General features: G+C 68.0%; 8 protein-coding genes across 8 annotated transcripts; 3 read left to right on the top strand and 5 right to left on the bottom strand.

Moving 5' to 3' along the window:
- Positions 1-3: 3 nt before the first annotated feature.
- Positions 4-3,421, bottom strand: FA09DRAFT_308823 (ARM repeat-containing protein). The gene is made up of 5 exons (XM_025740588.1): positions 3,041-3,421; positions 2,635-2,967; positions 433-2,576; positions 301-381; positions 4-245 (listed from the first exon to the last, which is right to left on the bottom strand). The coding sequence occupies exons 1-5, from the start codon at positions 3,143-3,145 to the stop codon at positions 68-70; spliced, it is 2,841 nt and encodes a 946-aa protein (XP_025597917.1). The 5' UTR covers positions 3,146-3,421; the 3' UTR covers positions 4-67.
- A 754-nt stretch (positions 3,422-4,175) lies between these two features.
- Positions 4,176-7,822, bottom strand: FA09DRAFT_41601 (hypothetical protein). Its single transcript, XM_025745650.1, has 2 exons — positions 6,542-7,822; positions 4,176-6,488 (listed from the first exon to the last, which is right to left on the bottom strand). The coding sequence occupies exons 1-2, from the start codon at positions 7,641-7,643 to the stop codon at positions 4,309-4,311; spliced, it is 3,282 nt and encodes a 1,093-aa protein (XP_025597916.1). The 5' UTR covers positions 7,644-7,822; the 3' UTR covers positions 4,176-4,308.
- Positions 7,823-7,852: 30 nt separating this feature from the next.
- On the top strand, positions 7,853-9,474 carry FA09DRAFT_41640 (hypothetical protein). Its single transcript, XM_025745651.1, has one exon. It carries the CDS (start codon positions 8,142-8,144, stop codon positions 9,336-9,338), a length of 1,197 nt encoding a protein of 398 aa, XP_025597915.1. The 5' UTR covers positions 7,853-8,141; the 3' UTR covers positions 9,339-9,474.
- Positions 9,475-9,790: 316 nt separating this feature from the next.
- Positions 9,791-11,386, bottom strand: FA09DRAFT_330301 (hypothetical protein). Its single transcript, XM_025742549.1, has 7 exons — positions 10,836-11,386; positions 10,682-10,749; positions 10,554-10,616; positions 10,396-10,495; positions 10,162-10,338; positions 10,053-10,102; positions 9,791-9,998 (listed from the first exon to the last, which is right to left on the bottom strand). Exons 1-7 carry the CDS (start codon positions 11,373-11,375, stop codon positions 9,944-9,946), a joined length of 1,053 nt encoding a protein of 350 aa, XP_025597914.1. The 5' UTR covers positions 11,376-11,386; the 3' UTR covers positions 9,791-9,943.
- A 280-nt stretch (positions 11,387-11,666) lies between these two features.
- Positions 11,667-12,957, top strand: FA09DRAFT_297967 (putative MET22-protein ser/thr phosphatase; the record flags this gene model as incomplete). Its single annotated transcript, XM_025740227.1, has 4 exons — positions 11,667-12,099; positions 12,150-12,382; positions 12,440-12,703; positions 12,760-12,957. The coding sequence occupies 4 exons, from the start codon at positions 11,667-11,669 to the stop codon at positions 12,955-12,957; spliced, it is 1,128 nt and encodes a 375-aa protein (XP_025597913.1).
- On the bottom strand, positions 12,603-14,187 carry FA09DRAFT_330300 (hypothetical protein). The gene is made up of 2 exons (XM_025742548.1): positions 13,604-14,187; positions 12,603-13,550 (listed from the first exon to the last, which is right to left on the bottom strand). The coding sequence occupies exons 1-2, from the start codon at positions 13,943-13,945 to the stop codon at positions 13,077-13,079; spliced, it is 816 nt and encodes a 271-aa protein (XP_025597912.1). The 5' UTR covers positions 13,946-14,187; the 3' UTR covers positions 12,603-13,076.
- A 168-nt stretch (positions 14,188-14,355) lies between these two features.
- On the top strand, positions 14,356-16,148 carry FA09DRAFT_41423 (hypothetical protein). Its single transcript, XM_025745649.1, has 5 exons — positions 14,356-14,694; positions 14,798-14,844; positions 14,903-15,136; positions 15,188-15,344; positions 15,396-16,148. Exons 1-5 carry the CDS (start codon positions 14,401-14,403, stop codon positions 15,978-15,980), a joined length of 1,317 nt encoding a protein of 438 aa, XP_025597911.1. The 5' UTR covers positions 14,356-14,400; the 3' UTR covers positions 15,981-16,148.
- Positions 16,126-17,685, bottom strand: FA09DRAFT_41407 (P-loop containing nucleoside triphosphate hydrolase protein). Its single transcript, XM_025745648.1, has 7 exons — positions 17,460-17,685; positions 17,378-17,402; positions 17,291-17,319; positions 17,118-17,233; positions 16,988-17,066; positions 16,822-16,889; positions 16,126-16,772 (listed from the first exon to the last, which is right to left on the bottom strand). Exons 1-7 carry the CDS (start codon positions 17,556-17,558, stop codon positions 16,271-16,273), a joined length of 918 nt encoding a protein of 305 aa, XP_025597910.1. The 5' UTR covers positions 17,559-17,685; the 3' UTR covers positions 16,126-16,270.
- Positions 17,686-17,688: the final 3 nt, after the last annotated feature.

Genomic DNA, 17,688 nt, shown 5'->3' with positions numbered 1-17,688 from the left:
TAAAGGGGTGTGTATGTAGAGTGACGATGGGGCTGCCCTGTGTCCTGCACTCGCACGGCGCTACAAGTTATACCGCTGCGACAGTCTGCGCGGAGCGAGCTGTCAGCATGCAGCACGCATTGCGGGGCGATGTCTCGACGCACCGCTGCGAGATCAATGGCGGCATGCTCTCCAGCTGCTGCGCCCACTTCTCGGGACCCGCCACCTCCTTGAAGGCGCGCAGGATCGACGCAAACGCCTCGTTGCTGTGCGCAGGGGGTCAGTATGTGTGTGATGCACGACGCCGTCGCAGCCACGCACAGGGCCGAGCTCGGCGTGCTCCACCGGATGACGGCGTTGCAGAAGTACACGAAGCTCTTCGACGCGCCGTTCGGGTTGACCCTGTGGCAGGCATGTCAGCAACGCCTCCCACACCAGGATGCTGCCACGCACTGGATCATCTCGCACAGGCCGCGGAAGGCCGAGTCCTTCTCGTCGTTGTCCTTGATGTCCCACAGCGCCTGGCACCACGCCTCGATGAAGACGCCGAGGTGCGGCGCCACGAGCTGCGGGCACACGAGGCCGAGGCGCCCGATCGTCACGGCCGCATTCTCGCTGAGGCTCTTGACGCTCTTGGGGCTCAGCAGCACGGGCACGAGGCGCTCGACGAGCGGCGCCACCCACTGCTGCAGCTCGCTCGTGTCCATGCCCTGGAACTGCAGCGCAATCTCGCCCGCCGCCCACGCGGCATTGTTGCACACGCTGACGTTCTCGACCTTGGGGTCGACCTCGATCTGCGCAATGAGCTCGGGCATGAGCGACGGCAGCGTCGGCCGCAGCACGGGAAAGGCCGAGATGGCCAGGTCGCCGAGCAGCGCGTAGGCCGATTGCCGCACCGGCGGCTCGCTGTTCGTGATGCAGGCGCCGAGCAGCGGCAGCAGCGACGGTTGCGACTGCTCGATGAGCGGCCGCACGTTCTCGCCCAGACCCTGCGTCAGGCCGCTGAGCAGGTCGAGCGAGACGATGATGAACGTGGCGTTGGGCATGTCCTGGTCGTCGACGGGCTTCTGCGACTCGGCCTGGATGGCCATGAGGCAGCTGTGCACGATGCCAATACACCGCGAGAACACGGGCGGCGAGTAGGCCAGGAAACCCGGGCCGACGGCGATCGTGACCGAAGAGAGACACTCGAGCAGCGGGATCAGGTCCGCGTCGTTATCCTCCAGCGTCTGCCACTTGGCAATCAGCGGCGGCATGATGATCTCGACGAACTCGGGCTGATTCAGCGCGGCACCGACAGAGTCGGCCAGCGTGCCGATGGCGTCGTAGAGGATCAGCAGGTTCTTCTGCTGGTACTTGTCGAACGCAAATACGAGCGTCTTGAGCACCGGCTGCAGGTACGGCTGCAGGTCGGCGCCGGCCTCCTCCTCGAGCGTCGCAAAGGCGCTGCAGCCGGCCTCCTGCACGCGCTTGTTGCCGTCGAGCACCATCGACAGCAGGCCCTCCATGGCCGGCAGGAAGTACTGCTGCTGGTGCTCGGGCGTCTTGGTCGCCACGCACCACGCCGAGTAGCGGCCGAGCGTCCAGCACGCGATGGAGCGCACGAGCGGCTTCGGGTCCTTGAGGCAGTTGATCAGGAACGGCACAAGCGTCGGCAGGTGCGGCTGCACGCCCTCGATGCAGCCCTCGGCAATCGCACCGAGCGCCAGGATGCCCGACTCGCGCTGCAGCCACTCGGGCGAGAAGAGGCGCTCCTTGAGGTACGGCAGCAGGATCTCGAGGATCTCGTTGCTGAAGTTGACCGCCATGACGTCGAGCGCCGCCGCGGAGCACTTGCGCAGGTTCCAGTCGCCGACGCCGTCGTCATCGTCGTCCGAGTCGTCGTCGTCGTAGTCGTCGTCGTCATCGTCGTCGTCGTCGGCCAGCTCGGCCTCGCGCGCGGCACGCGACTGTTTTGTCGGGCCGCCCGCGCCGTTGGCGTTGCTGTCCTCCACGGTGCGCGCCGAGCCGCCAAAGTGCTTCGGCTTGATGTCCTCCGGGCGGTCCGGCACCGCCTCGTCGTCCTCGTCGCCGCCGAGCATCAGCAGGTCGATCTCGTTGTACACCATGCCCTTGAGCAGCACGGGCGCGACCTTGGGCAGGAAGGGCCGCAGGTGGTCCGCCAGCGAGGCGTCCTCGGAGAACTGCAGCCAGAACTCGCAGGCCTCAAGCGCGACCTCGTCGTCCTTGTCCTGCGTGCAGTACAGCATGTACTCGACGACGCTCGGCAGCTCGGGCAGCAGCTTATCTGGCCGTGCACCGAGGATGAGCACGAGGGCCTGGCACACGAAGCGCCGCACCTGCTCGTTCTCGTCGCTGGCGCGCTTGAAGAGCGCCTGGATGAACGTGTCCATGTGGTCGTGCAGCGCCGCCGAGCTCGTCTGCACAAACTGGTTCAGACAGTTGAGCGCGTGGCAGCGGATGCGCGGATCCGGGTGCTGCGTGGCCTCGAGGAACTTGGGCACGAGGATCTGCAGCGGCCGCATGCCATTGATCTCGCAGTCCTCCATCTCCTGCGGGATGTCCTCGCAGAGCTTGGCAAAGGTGCTGAAGGCGCCCTGTGGAGTCTCCAGGCGTCAGAAGCGCTGTGCAGGCCCGCATCGCACCGCTACTCACCTCGCATGCCTCGGGCTGCGGCGACGTCATCAGGCCAATGAGGTGCTCAAGCCCCTCGGGCCACGAGGCCGGCCCCTGGATGGCAAAGATCATCGACACGACCTGCGTCGAGGTGCGGCGCAGCATGTCCTCCGAGTACGAGATGGCCGGCAGGATGGCCGACTTGACGTACGCCAGGCTCTCGGGGTGCATGTTCCGTGCATGCAGCATGAGGTAGTTCTTGAGGATCAGACCGGCAATGGAGCGCGTGTTCGTGTCCTCCTGCGGCATCTGCGTCAAGGCGTGCACCAGGTAGTTGGCATAGTCGGGCACGCGAGCGAGCTCCTCGAGGCGCTGCGAACGGCGGTGTCAGCAGGCGGTCGCCGCTGCGCAGCCCTCAGCCGCAGCTGCCGCAATGGTCTCTCACATGGGCGATGCGGATCTGCGTCGCCTGCTCGGGGCTCTGCGAGTCGCGGAACAGGCCGAGCAGCTCAGCCAGGCCCTCGGGCTGCGGCGCCCACGTCGCGGCCATGGCGACGAGGCGAGCAGGGGCGCTGCTCGGGAGCGAGGAGCGCGCGGCCGGGGCCAGGCGGGCGGGGCTGGACGGGGCGCGTGCGCAGCGGGCTGCGGAGAGGTGCGAGAGCGGCTGGCGCTGCGACGGCGAGCGAGCACGAGGCGGTGTTGCGCGCGCTGTGTGCGGCCGAGTGCGGTGAGATGCTGGAGTGTGGCACAAGCTTGTGCGGCAGAGGGGTGCGGCGAGCGGGAGGGGCTGATGAGCTGGAGGATGTCTGGAGAAGGCTGCCCCACGACGGCGGCGCTGGCTGGAAGATGCTCCTGGCGCGGCCGCCGCTGGCTGCGCCGCGGCGAGTGCTCTCGCTGATTGCCTGCCCGCCCGCCTTGTTCCCGCGGCCGCGCCAGCACAGGCGCACGCACGCTGCTGCCGCACTCACGCCGCCGCGCCCAAGCGGAGACTGCTCCTGTGCCTCGGCGCCGCTGCGCCCCGGTGCTCGGCCGAGCAAAAATCATGCGCTGCCGATCCCTCTCGGACGGGAGCGTGCTGCGGTGGCCTCCCCCTCAATCAAGGTGCGCCGGCGTGGCCTTCCGCAACACAGCAAGATTTGTTCTTTGCAGCTCAAAATAGGCCTTTGAGGTGGAGAGATCGATTGGTCGTAAAAGCTCGGCGCTCGGTCGAGCAGCAGAGGACCCCTGCCCAGTGATGATGTGCGGCTGGGGTCGCGTCAAGCGCATGGCAACCATCATCTCTCCGCAGAAATCGCCCTCTCTACATGTTCTCGCTCCAGCCGAGTGGCGTATCAAGCTCCCGCTCGAGACAGGACCATAGCAACCTGCTCACGCTTGAAGCACAGCCGCAGCGAGACGGGCAGAATGGTATTGGAAGCAGACCAATGCGTGCTCAGCGGGGTAGATAGAGCAGGGCACCGGACAGGGGTATTCGTGAGCGGCGTGCGGCAAGGCAACGTACAGGGCCGACGGGCAAGAAGCAAGGCGGAAGCAGAAGAGAGGCAAGAGTCTAGGTCGTGCTGCTGGTCGCGGGTCTAGATGCCGACGGTGCCGACCCAGATGACCTAGGAGACTGTGTCAGCGGAAGAGTAGCTTGCTCAACCGCGAATCGACTCACAGGTCGATGATCAGAGCGGCCCTCTAGCAGGCGCATCTCCCTGTGTTCGGTCGTGGTCAGCAACGCGCCAGACATGGGTCGAGAGCGAGCACGCACCGGTCGTCGAGCGTCTTGTACAGCAGGCACTGGATCTCGCCGCGCTTGGGTCCCACCAGCTCCGGCACAGGCTCGGCCGGCTCTTGCGGCCGCGGCGAGAGCGAGAAGGGCGAGAAGCTCGAAGGCGCCAGGAACGCGGGCAGGTGCGCGACCAGCCGATCGGCCCACCACGACGTTCGGCGTCCTGAGCCTACATTCGCGAGCAAAGACGAGACGCCGCCGGCGGGAGCAGGCGCAGCTGCAGCGGCAGCGACCTCTCTTGGCCCGTCGCCCGACGAGCTGCGATGGAAGGACATGCGCGGCGGACTCGCAGTCCCAGCAGCGGCAGGGCTAGAGGAGCGAGAGCTCTGTGCGCGAGCACTGGCAATGCCCGGCACCATCGATGCCGAGGCAGAGCGCGGCGAGCCAGTGCGCTCGCCGCTGCGAGACGCCCCTGACAAGCGCCGCGAGAGCGACGATCTGCGCCGCGGCAGCGATGGGCGCCGGCTGATGCCATCGATGCTGGCGCCGCCGCTGTCTGGCCCGCGCATGTGCGACGGCAGGTCCACGGCGCTGCTGGCACGGTGGAGCATGCCGATGTCGCGCACCGTCGTCATGCCCGTCTTGCTTTCGCTGCCGTCGAAGGTGCGCGTGCGCGGCATCTTGCTGTGGCGTCCAACGAACCAACGCAGCCGGTGCGGGCGCGACGCAGTGGCGGATGTGGCCGTCGGCGTGACGTCGATGGCCTTGGTCTCGCTGGATGGCGATCCCAGTGGCGAGCTCTGCAGAGGCTGGCCCGTCGTGTACGAGGGCTGGCGCATCGGGACGCGCGGCGTGGGCGCGAAGGTGACGGTCGGACCTGCCGCTGAGCTCGTTGGCTCGTCTCGGCGGAAAGTCGACGAACGCAGCTGCTGTGTCACGTTCGAGAGCACAGTGCCGACGCGCGAGGGCTTCGGCTCCATGCGGTTCTTCGTCTCCTCGGGCTTCACGTTGCTGCGCCACAGCACACGGTCGCACCACGACGGCACGCGCTGCTTGGCAGACGTGTCGTACTGCTGCTCTTCCACTGGCGCATCCTCGGCGCCGTTCGTCGTGCCCGCCGTGGCAGCGGCTGCGTCGGGCGAGCGACGGCGGCCCAGCTTTCGCCGGCGACGCAGCGAGTGCTTGCGCGTGTGGTCAGAGGTCGAGCCCGAGGTCGACGTGGGCGAGACAATGATCGAGCCGGCCAATGATGCAGTCTCGGCCGATTTGACGAAGCGCTCCGGATAGACATCCTCGTCTAGCGAGGACGAAGAGAGGCGCGAGTCCGTCATGTCTCCCTCGTAGAGCTGCGCAGCGGTGCGCACAGAGCCAGCGGAGGAGCTCGGCCGCATGCCCGCGCCCAGCTCGCGCGACTCTGCAGGCATGTCGAGTGGCGTGGCTGGACCTGCGCTGCTGACGGAGCTGCCCTTGGAGTCATTGCGGCGCGGCTCAGGCGGCGTCTTACTGCTGCTCTCGTCGCGGTGTCCGGTGACTGCGTGCACGATATCCTTGAGCCGCTTCTTGGCTTTGATGGCCGTGCCGTGCGAGAGCAGCTGCCCTTCTGCGGCAGTCGTGTTGGTGAGGAGCTCATCCAGCTCCGCATCCGTCGCGACAGACTGCCGGCGCAGGGCTGCGAGACTGAGCGCGCTGCCGCCCGAGTCCGGCAGCTGGCTAAAGTGTGAAGACTCGCAGATGGAAGACGCCGAGCTCACGTCGGACTCATGCTGCAGCAGCGCAGGTGCTCCGTCGCGCCTGACCTGCACTTGCAGATGTGCCTGCGAACTGCTGCCGCCGCTGATGGTCGAGTTGCGTCGTTCCGTATCCTCTACTGCCTCGCTCGTGATGCCGAGCGCGATGGGCTCGTCAATTACCACGTCAGCCGCCTTGGCGCTGCTCTCTCGGCGATGCAGCACGCGCTGCCGCACCGTCAGTCGCCGGCGCGGCTCGCCGCTTTTGGACTTGAGCGTCTTGAGCACGTCGTACTTGAAAGTTGGCAGGAAGGTGATCGGCGCTTCAGCAAACCCCTTGAACGTGTCGGTCTCGCGCATGACCTTGCGCAGCTGGTCGAACTCGAGCGCCTGGTCGTAGCGCTTCTGCATGAGCAGCCAGTCGGCGTGGCGGCGCGTGATGTCGACGCGGACTGCACAAGAGACGTCAAGGCCTGCTGGACACCCACCACACGTCTGCACTCACAGTTCAGGTCGCCCATCCAGAAGCAGTGGTCGAAGGCGGCCGTCACGTCCTGGTAGTTGCGCCGCGGATCGCCCTCGGGCAGGAACGTGTCGACCTGCAGCTCCTTCTTGATCTTCTCGACATTGGCGATGCGTTCAGCGACACGGCCTTCGTGCGCAGCCAGGTGCGCATTGACGAAGAGCAGGCGCGTCATGCCGAGCTTCAGGCTGATGCCAACAGCGCCCTTGTTGCCGACACGGCCGCCGAGCAGGCCGCTCTTGACGTGCCCGCGCGACGCGCCGCGCACCCGGTCGAGGGCACCCCTAAAGACATATATCGCCTGGTAGATGCCCATGCAGCGCTCCTTCATCACGAGCTCGTACGGACCCAGCTCGCGCGGCGTGCCGTCGTGGTGGTGGCCGAGGTAGGGCAGCAGGTGTCGATGGCGGTGCTGGTTCGGGATCTCGGGCGACTCGTCTTCCGCATCGCTGCTGGGCGGCGCTGCCTTGCGTATCTGGCCGAACTCGCCGGGCGCCTGCACCGAGGGATCGCTCCCGGCCGCCTGGTCGACGCGTGTGGCGCTGACGCTGCGCCGCAGCGCTGGCGCTGCCTTCGGCACGGCCAGAGCATCCCGGCGAGCCGCCATCGCCGCTCGCTTGCTCGGCGACATATCAGCGGGGCCGATGGCCTGCGCCGAGGTCGGCGTGTGCGGTGCCGTGTCGGCCTTCTTGGTGGGCGACAGCAGCGCGTCCGTCCGCAGCTTGAGCTTCGGCACGTCGAGACGCAGCGCGCCAGGCGTCGGGCTGGCCGCGCGTGAAGCGTCGGGCGTAGTGCCCAGCTCAGGCGTCGCAGCGGGCGACGGCGCCTCGCTAAGCAGCGGCGTGGCCACAGGCCCGCGCGCGTCCTTGACAGCGGAGAGCTGCGCGATGGGGCCCTTGCAGAGCCACGCATCGCACATGGCGCTCCAGCCCTCCTTGCCCATGCCCAGCGCGCCGATCAGCGGGAAGCCCGCCGCTCCGCCGCCCGGCGTCTGCGGCACGCCGCCGCCCCGTATCGCCTCAACCGGCGAGAAGGGGAACTCGTTGGCGGCGGCGATTGCGGCGCCGGGAGACTTGACGCCCATCTCGGCGGCTGCGTGGTCGCGCGCGCGCACCTCGATATTCGACACGGGCGCCGACTGGCTGTCACCGGCCTTGCCCTCTTCCTTCTTCTCCTTCTTGTCGTCCTTCTCCTTGTCCTTGCCGCCCTCTTTCTTAGCAGCCTCGGCCTCCTTGCGCGTCTTGGTGCGCGCCAGATCGCCCAGCTCGCCCGCAAGCGCCACGCCCGTGGCCAGACGCTTACCGTCGCCCCACGGACACTCCTGCCCGGCGATGACGATGACGTGGTACGGATGCGCGTCGTCGGCGACAAGCGGCGGGATACGGTCGCGGCGCGGCGTGCGCTCCTGGCCTGCCACGCCCTTGCCCTTTGACCGGCGTGCCTTCTGCGCCTCGGAGCCCTCGGCCGGCGACTCTGCGTCCTCCTCCTCGTCGTCACTCACGTCCCAGCCCGCCTGTGGCGGCACGTACTCGCCGACGCGTCCGAGGAGCACCTCCAGATCGCCCTTCGGCAGGCTGGCGCCATGATTCCAAGTGATGCAGCGCACCTTGATCTGCGGGCGCTGCAGCTTGATCGTCGTTGCTGTGGCGCCGCCGGGCGCCGTCTGCTCGCTGCCCGGCACAATCTCGGCCAGAGGCGAGGTGAGCGGCTGCGCCTCGAGCGGCGCGCGCACGGAGGCTGGTGCGGCAGGGTGGAAGGAGGGGACGACGGGCTGTGCGCCGGGAAGCGCCGCAGCAGCTGCTGCAAGCGCGATGCTCTTGTCCGACGCCGCCTTCGGGTGCGGCGTGCGCGGCGGCCGCGACGACGGCTCGCCAAGCGAGTCGGCCAGGCGCTGACGCATGCCGCGATGCCCCAGCCGCGACGAGTGCGAGGGTTCGGCGCGAGCCTGGCGCTGCTCGAGAGGCAGCGGCGTGGGCGTCTCGTCGCGGGAGAGCTCGAGTGGCTGAATATCGGGCCGCAGAGCCGTCTGCACCTGCAAGCCAGCCGCAGAGGCGCGCCGCGCGTGCAGGCCCACTGTGGCGACCGGCTGTTCGGATGGCGGCGGCGAGGCAGCGTCCTGCACTGGCGCAGACGCGGCGGCCGCCTCGGCTGCGGCGACTGCGGCCGGCGCCGGCTTGATGCGCGGCTGGTACGCCAGGCCGGCGGCGGCCATGTCCTGCGGCTGCGTCGACGGTGCCTCGGGCAGCGCAGCGGCGTCGTGCGGCGAGTGCAGCGTGTCGCGCGACATGCTGCTCGTCATGCCCGGGCGGCCGCTGACGGAGCGGCGGAAGAAGTCGCGCATGCGCCGGCGCTGCGGCGGCGACGAGGCCGAAGGCGTGGATGCCTCATCGCGCGCCGAGTGCGAGCTGGCACGCACGGCGGGAGCGGGCGCAGCCGGCGGCGGCGCAGACATGGCGGCAGCAGGAGTGCGGATTGTCTAGACGGACATGGGCGGCGAGCGGACGAGGCGAGGCGCTGCGGCGGGAAGTCGGGAGCGCGAGGTGCGAGTTGCCCAGCTGCGCGCGGCGGGAGGCGCCTCGGTGGAGCCAGCACAGGCGTGCAGGAACAAGATCGCTGGACCAGAGGCGAGGATGATTCTCGCGCGGCGTGGATGCGGATGGAGTTTGGGAGAGCGAGAGGTGTGGAGCGAAGGTGCGCATGCGGCCTTGGCGCCGGCGGCGTGGGTGGAGCAGCGAGAGGCGCCGTGCCCGGAGCGCGAGACAAGCATCACGCCGCATGACGTCCGCCCGCCTGCCGCACGCCGAGAGTCGGCGGCTGCCTCGCCCGGCACGCCTCCTCTCGGCCTCCGCAGATCGTCCCAAATTGCCGCACTCTGCCGCTCACTCAAACGAAGGGGTTCCTGCTGTCTCCCACGTGCTCAACAAGCTGCGTCCGTGATGGGCATCTGGCAGCAGCACATGGTGTGTCCGCAGCCTCCGAGCCATGAGCCGAGCGGACCGTTGCCGGGCGGCGTGCGTCGGGCGCGCAGGCTGCATGCTGCAGATCGTCGATCATGCTGCGCGGCCAAAAAGAGCTCGTGTCGGCACCGAGATCAGCGAAGGGCGCGGCACACACTGACAGGCAGCCGCATCAGAGCGCAAAAGGTAGAGATGGAGCACAAGACGCAGCCGCGGCTTCATCTCGCGGCTTGCCGGCGCCCATCATCGACCGAAGGGCGGCTGATGGGCGCTGGGGCCGCCGGCGGATCTGCGGTGCCGGGCGCTGATCGGGGCGCATGAGGTGCGGCACCCTCTTCTTCAGCATGCGCAGATGCAGTCCTGCTCCTCGCACGGGGCGTCGAGAGCAGTTACATTGCTAGTGCCGGGATCGTCAGAGCTCGCGGTGCTACTGGAACTTCGAGTCCATGCGCACGCCCATCTTGGACGACGTCTGCATGCCACTGCAAGAGGGTGGAGTCAGCACAGGCTCGCATGCTGCGCCGCGCTTCACGCACAGCTGCTTCATCTTGCCGACCTCGATGCGCTCTGCCTGGATGCGGCGCAGCTGCGAAGCGGAGAGAGCATCAGTGCCGTATCTCAGAGCCAAGCGCAGTCTTCACTCACCTCCTCGAGCTGCTCGCGGCTCTGCCATGTCTCATTGCCCGCCAGCTTCGACTCCGCGTCGCGACGCCGCGCACGATATGCCGCCGTCGCGGCCGCCTCGTCGGCAGCTGGATCGTACGCACCCTCGACGGGCAGCGTCTCGCCGGCGCGAATCATGGCCATGCGTCGCTCGTGCGCCTTGCAGAGAGGAGGACGTCAGCTTGCCACGCGATGTACGAGGCGCTGCACGCGCACCTCGAGGTCGTAGTACTTGTCCAGCGGCAGCGTCGCCGTATTGTAGTCCTCGATGAAGCGGCTCATCTCCTTGCGCTCGGCCTGCTTCGGGATCGTCTCGCTGCAATGACAGAGTGAGCTCAAGCTCGATCTCTGCGCGGCAGCACACAGACACGCACGGATTGATGTGCCTCTCCTCTACGAGCCACTGGCGGAACTCGGCCGTCAAGCGCGATGTGACGCTGAGAGAGGGACAAACAACGTCAGTCCGAGCTTGAATTCCTGCAACAGCACACCTCCGGCTCACTCGGACTCGGAGATGATGCCGTGCTTGCCGTACTCGAGGATGGCGCCCTTGGACGCTTTAGCGAGTCTCTGCGTGCGAGGCGTCAGATGCGTGCTTTCATGACAGGTGCTCGTCGCTACCTCTGCCTGGCTTTCACCTAGCCTGCAGTACTCACCTTCTCCTTCTTGCGCCGCTTGCGCTCCTCGCGACTCTCGCGATGCCTGCTGCTGCCCTCCTTCTCCCGACGGCGCTCCTTCTCCTTGCGCCGCCGACGTCTGCGCGCCTCCTCGTCCTCGCTGTCGCTACTGCTGCTGCCGCTGTCGCTGCTCGCCGATCGACTGCGACTGCGCCGCCGCGAGCGCTGCGGGCTGCGGCTACGGCTGCGCTCGCGCCGCGACGATCGCTCCTCCCGCTCGCTACCGCGGTCTCTGTCTCTGCGGTCGCGGTCCGAGCGGCGGTCAGGCTCGTCGTGCCGCCGGTCCGAGCGCTGGCGGTCGTCTCGATGTCTGTCTGAGCGCTCGCGGTCGCGGTCATCACGGCGCCGCTCGGAGCGCTGGCGGTCGGCGCGGTGCCGCGAGCTGTGGCCGCGCTCGTCTCTGTCGCGGCGCTCGCCGTCGTCGCGCCGGTCGCTGCGGCGCTCGTCGCGATGGCTCGAAGAGGCAGCAGCTTGTGCGTCGCCGCTGCGCGAGTCGTGTGGTGAAGTAGGTGCCGACATGCTGGCCGGATGGATGTGGAGAGGAGGCAAGGAGCAGCGCGGCGAGCACGCCATGCCCACGCCGCGGCTCGCGCGAGTTGGCCCGCGGCTATTCTGCAGGCGGGCCGCACGGAGCACTCGACCTCGCTGCTCCTTCCTTCCCGTCCTCCATCTTGCCTCCCTTGCTCAGCCCTAGCACACCCGACTGCTCCTGCATCTTTCTGCTACGACTGTATCTCACTCAACCCTTGCATGCTCCTGGCTGCCCGCTCCGCTCTCGCACATCTCCGCCGCCCGCTCGCCGCCCGCAGCATGTCCTCCGCTCCCTACGCCCTCGAGCGTGCCGTCGCCATCTCGGCGGTGGCGCGCGCCTCGTCCGTCACCGCACGCGTCTTCCGCCTGCTCGTCACCAAGTCATCGGCTGCCGGCGCCACGGTAACCAAGAGCGACGCCTCGCCCGTCACCGTCGGCGACTACGCGGCGCAGGCCGTCGTCAACATCGTCCTCGGCGCACACTTTCCCGACGACAAGATCGTCGGCGAGGAGGATGCCGCAGAGCTGCGCAAGCCCGAGAGCGCCGCACTGCGCGAGCAGGTCGTGCAGCTCGCCAACGAGGCGCTCAGCGGCAGCGAGCAGGAGTGCCCCGCGCAGGACAGCGCCAACAAGTGGGGCGCCGAGCCGCTGTCCGAGGAGAAGATCCTTGCTGCCATCGACCGCGGCAACCACGAGGGCGGCGCGACGGGCCGTGAGTGAGGCACAGAAGACGTCACCTGCGCTCTGCTGACTGCCCCTCAGGCATGTGGGCCCTCGACCCCATCGACGGCACCAAGGGCTTCCTGCGCGGCGGCCAGTACGCCGTGTGCCTGGCGCTGCTCGTCGACGGCAAGGTGCAGGTCGGCGCCATGGGCTGCCCCAACCTGCCGCTCGACCCCAAGGACGGCCTGCCGAAGGAGGGCGACGCGCAGTCGATGGACCGCAAGGACCTCGGCGCCATCTTTGTGGCTGTCAAGGGCCAGGGCGCGCGGCAGGTGAGTGCGCGAAAGGCCCTGTGCGGGCATACCTTCGCTGACGCCTATCTCTCGCAGCGGCCCATGTCCTCGGACAAGGAGGAGCCGATCCAGATGCGCGCGCTGAACGCGGACTCGCTGAACACGGCGTCCTTCTGCGAGAGCGTCGAGGCGGGCCACTCGTCGCACGGCACCAACAAGCGCATCGCCGAGCTGCTCAACATCAGCGCGCCGTCGGTGCGCATGGACTCGCAGGCCAAGTACGCCAGCGTCGCACGCGGCGACGGTGACGTGTACCTGCGCCTGCCGGTCGGCGATGGCAGCTACCAGGAGAAGATCTGGGTGAGACGCCGCGAGGCCAGGCAATGCCCACTCAGCTCGCTGACTGAGCACGCTAGGACCACGCCTCGGGCTACCTGCTCGTGCACGAGGCCGGCGGCATCGTCTCGGACTGCCGCGGCCGTGACCTTGACTTTGGCCAGGGCCGCACGCTCAGGAACAACCGCGGCGTCATTGCCGCGCCGAAGGACGTGCACGCCGAGGTGATCCGCGCCGTGGGCAAGGCGCTGCAGGAGGAGGGCCGGGGCAACCTCTAGAGTCGAATGTAAGCCACTAGAGTCTTATGTGCGCGCGGCCACGCAGTATGGAGTGCTGCTGCAAGCGTGACATTCGGCCAGGTGCACCTCGGGCCTCCCTGGCCACCTCCCTGGCCACCTCAGGCCGCCTTGGCCACGTCACGCCCCCACATCCACATGGCTGCGTACACCGTGACGTCCTTGTCGCCTGCGGCGATGGGCTCGCTGACCTGCACCTCGCCCTGCGCGCCGCTGCGCAGAAAGACAAAGTGCTCGTACGTCGTGAGCAGCGCAAAGGATGCGCCCGTCGACTGCATGTACGCCAGCGTGTCGGCGAGGGCGCGCGCTGCCGGCTCCTGCGCGGCGGCGGCCTCCAGCTGCTTGGCTGAGGCGTGCTTGGTCACCAGCTCCGGCAGCGCCGCCAGCGAGAGCGTCCAGGGCGCAGCGACGACGACGGGCGCCAGGATCTTCTCAGGCGCCGAACGCCGGAAGACGAGCTGGCGCGGCACGCGCTGTGCCTCGTGCAGCGGCAGGTGGTCACCGACGTGCAGCGGGCCCCGCACACTGCCGGACGCATCGTGGCCGCCGAAGCCGATCTCCTCCTCGAGGTTGTACTGCGAGCGCGTCAGCCGGCTAGCGTTCTCTGGCCCCTCGCGCTGGCACTCACGACGCGCATCATCGGCTGCCAGGCATTGATGATGGCCCAGAAGTGCACGGTGGGCAGCATCGTCGCCTCGGGCAAGTCACCGTCGCGGAACGCCGGCGGCGGCAGCAGGTGCTGGTACGCCTCGACGTCGGGCAGCGCCTCGAGGTCGCGCGCCACGGCGGCGCGGAAGGAGAGCGCCTCGGCGCCGCTGCCCTCGCTCCACGGCGCCAGCGCCACGTCGGCGGCCAGCGGCGGCGCCGGCTCGAGCTTCTGCTGGAACTCGGGCGGAAAGGGGTGCGCCTTGAGCGGCGGCAGCGCGAGCCGCAGGAAGTGCGAGAGGAACACGGGCTCGGGCGCCGACATGCTGCTAGAGGTGTTGCGGCGGCGGGGATGGTGGCTGCGAGAGGGGAAGCGCCGGTGGAGGCGCCGCCGAGCCGGGTGCTCCTCGATGTGGCTTCCTCGAGGCCTCGTCGCAGCGACGCACCCAGGGTGCAGCCGATGTGCACCGTGCATCTGCACGGCTGACCTTCCAGCCCCCTGCCGCTGCCGCAAGACGAAGGCGGCATCCGAAGCGCGAAGCAGCACCTCCGAGGAGGCAGATAGCGATAAGGCGCCGCTCGGGCGCGCCAGTCAGGAAGCGCGCAACACACAAGCTGGGAATGCGGGCAAGAAGGGCAGAGTCGCTCACGCAGCCCGAGATGGAGCCATCACGTGTGTTGGTCTCGCGGCAGCGCGCGACGCGGTCGGCCGCGTGTTGATGCACGCGTCTCTCGCCGCCGCCGCCGCCTGCCGCACTGCCACCATCTCCTCCACCCGCCATGGCACCCTCCTCCTCCATCGGGCCCGGCGCCGGCATGAACGGCGCCGGCAGCAGCACGGGCCCCGGCGCCGCCGCCGCCGACAACTTCCAGTCCTTTCCCGCCGTCGCGCCGCACGAGGCGGCCGCGCTGATCAGCGACCTCGGCGTGCCCACGAGCGCCGAGGACATTGCGCACCCCACGCCGCAGTTCGTCGCAAAGGTGTTTGGCGTGTTCCTCGAGACGCTCAACGGCGTGTCGCTCGAGTGGATCGACCGTCAGCGCGATGCCATCTGCGGACAGCTCGAGTACCGCGTGAGTGCGCGCAGCGGGGAGCACGACAGGGCAGGGCGCAGGGCTGGTGTGGAGCAGCTGGCATGCTCTTCCACCTAGTATAGGAGCTGATGCAATCCCACAGGAAATCTACGAGGAGGGCGTGCACCACATGCTGCTGTTCCGCGAGATGTGAGTGGAGCATCACCGAACACCACACGTCTGCCGCACCGCTGACGTCTGAGCACAGCCGCGCGATGATGCAGCACGCCACCATCACCGACTTCGTCATGGCCGACCTGACGAAGCCGGTGTCGAAGCGGCTGAAGCGCCAGCTCAGCGCGCTGGTCAACTTCTACCGCTTCCGCCAGGACCGCATCGAAGAGTTCGATGATGCGGCCGCTGAGGGAGAGCAGCTGGTGCAGCAGCGCGAGGAGCTGCTGGCGAGCGTGGAGACGCTGCGGACACGGCTGGCAGAGGAGAAGTGAGTAGAGCTGTTCCTGCCGGAATGTGCAAGCGCTGACGCTGTGCGCAGGGCGCAACGAGAGGAGGAGAAGCCGAAGATGCAGGGCCTGGTGGAGGAGAACGTGGTGCTGAGCGACCGGTTGATGGAGCTCAAGAAGGAGCAGGGCACGCTGATGCAAGAGCACGACCTGCTGAAGACGGAGAAGGGCGACCTTGCAGAGCGGCAAGTGAGTTGTGCGCTGCTCCAGCGCTCGCACGCGGGCTGACACCGCGTTCAGATGGAGCTGCAGCTGCAGCTGCAACTCGTCACGGCCGACGTGCGGAAGCTGCAGAGCCGCATCCGGCTGTCGCCCGTGCAGCTCAAGAACAGCGTCATGGAGATCGAGGCGCAGCTCAAGGGCGACCGCATCACACTGCACGAGACGGAGCGCAAGCACAAGGACCTGCAGGCCAAGCTGCAGGTGCTCAAGGTGCTCGAGGCCGACATGGACGAGGCGCAGCGCGGCGTCGAGGCCGTCGTGGAGCAGCTGGCCAAGTGCGATGCAGAGATGGACGCCATGGAGCGCATGCGCTCTGCCATTGCCGAGGCGCGGCACGAGGTCGAGGGTCTCGAGCACCGCCGCGAGCAGTACCACCGCACCTCGTCTGCGCTGGCGACGCGCATCGAGCGCCTGCGCAAGACGATCGAAGACCGGCGCGAGGAGCACGCCAAGCGCAGGGCCGAGCTCGTGGAGCTGCTGCAGTCCACCAGCGAGGGCAAACGGCAACGCATGGAACAGGCGAGCAAGCTGGAAATGCAGGCCAACGAGGTTGAGAGCCAGGTGAGCAGCAAAGTGCTGACGTGGCCTCGAGATGTGCGCTGACTCTGGCCTCGCAGTACACCGACTTGATGCGCGCCTTTGACGCACACGTCCACTCCGCACGCAAGGAGCGCGACGTGATGGTCGCCCGCGCCGGTGAGTCGTGCCGCACACGACGAAGCGACGCAGCTCTAACCGAATTGCCCACTCGCAGAGAGCTACATGCAGCAGATCGAGCAGCGCTTCCGCATGCCCGTCTGAGCAGCGCGCTTCGCCCTCTGCCAGTCTCCTCGCCGTCTCTTCTGGGTCTGACAGTGTACTTGTACTCGCCGCGCGTCGTATATATCCTGCATTCACGTCTGCGGCTGGTGTGGCGGCTGTGCTGCGGCGTGCAGCAGCTCAAGCGGCACTGGTGGAGGCTGGCCGGGCGGCGCACCGAGCACTCGTTGTGGCTGCACTGGTCCGCGAGGCGCTGGCCGTGCTGCCGCGGTGCCGTCCATGTGGTAGCCTGGGCCCGCCTCGAAGGCCCTGGGCTCTCGCCACGGCATCGGTCCGCCTATCGGCCCTGCTGGTCTCGGGGGCGGCGGTCCGGCGCCACGGCCCCGCCCTCGATAGCCAGGCGCAGAGCCCCGACCCCTGCCACGAGCACCTGTCGCCGGCGGCGGCGCATCGAGCGCCTGCTGCTCTGCCGCGGTGAGCGGCGGACATGCGGCCTGCGCAAGACTGGCGAGCACGGCCTCGCACGCGTCGCGCGTCCAAGGATGCGCCTGACCGGCCGGCTTGAGCGGCAGGAGATGCTCAAAACCCTCGGACGGCCGCGGTGTCCGATAGTCGCGCGAGAAGGTGTTGAGGACGCTGCAGCGCTGTCAGAGATGGACGAGGCGCTGCGGGAGAGACGACGCACAACAGAGCCTGATCCACGCTGTGCAGCGTCTCATGTGTTGTCCGGAGGCGCAGACGCTCAGCGCACACCTGAAGCACGAGCGATCAGCAAGCCGTGACAGGGCACAAGCGTCTTACGACAGCTCTTATGGCCAACAGCCAGCTCCTCTCTCACACCACCGACTCACCTCTCTGGGCGTGTCAAACTCGATGCAGTCCACCTGTGCTCCCATGCTCCGTCCTAGCCTGACCCAGTGTGCCCTTTGTCTGATGCTGCGGATCAGTACAAGAGCCTTTGCAGTCAGCGACCTGACTCACGCCGCGTCCACGTTAGTCCGGTCCACAACGACATCGCGCTGCTGCTGCAGGGCGCGGCGCACGAAGTCGATCGTGCTGCGCCGGTCCTGCAGCTGGTCCTGACAAGCGCGCATATACTGCACAGGCAGCGCTCAGCCTCTACGCTGTGTGCAGCGATCCGCAGAGAGACGCACGTTGCAGTGAAGCTGCAGCGCATCGGCCACTGTGGCAAGCGCGAGTCAGCACCGCTCAGCTTGGACGTACAGCCGAGCGGCGCTCACGTGTCGACTTTCCCGAGCCTACGAGCTGTTCACGTACGCATCAGCGGCGACGAATAGGGCGGTGACGTGGAGTGCTACTGACTCCGCAGAGAACAATGAGATGGCTGCGGCGTGCGGCAGACTGAGGCGCAGGCGCCGACGGCTCCGGCGCCAGCACCAGTGCCGGCTGCGGCGCCAGCATCTTCACGGCTGTTGCGTGCCAGCGAGTCGCAACGGCGATACGAGCGGGGTGCTGCAGATAGGCGGCTTGCGCGCGCGAGCAGCTGCAAGGCGTCGGGAGAACTGCGGGATGATGGTGGAGGAAGGGCAAG

Source organism: Tilletiopsis washingtonensis, assembly GCF_003144115.1.
Source record: "Tilletiopsis washingtonensis strain MCA 4186 unplaced genomic scaffold FA09scaffold_12, whole genome shotgun sequence".
NCBI lineage: Eukaryota > Fungi > Basidiomycota > Exobasidiomycetes > Entylomatales > Tilletiopsis > Tilletiopsis washingtonensis.
This window is presented reverse-complemented; position numbering and strand designations above follow the sequence as displayed.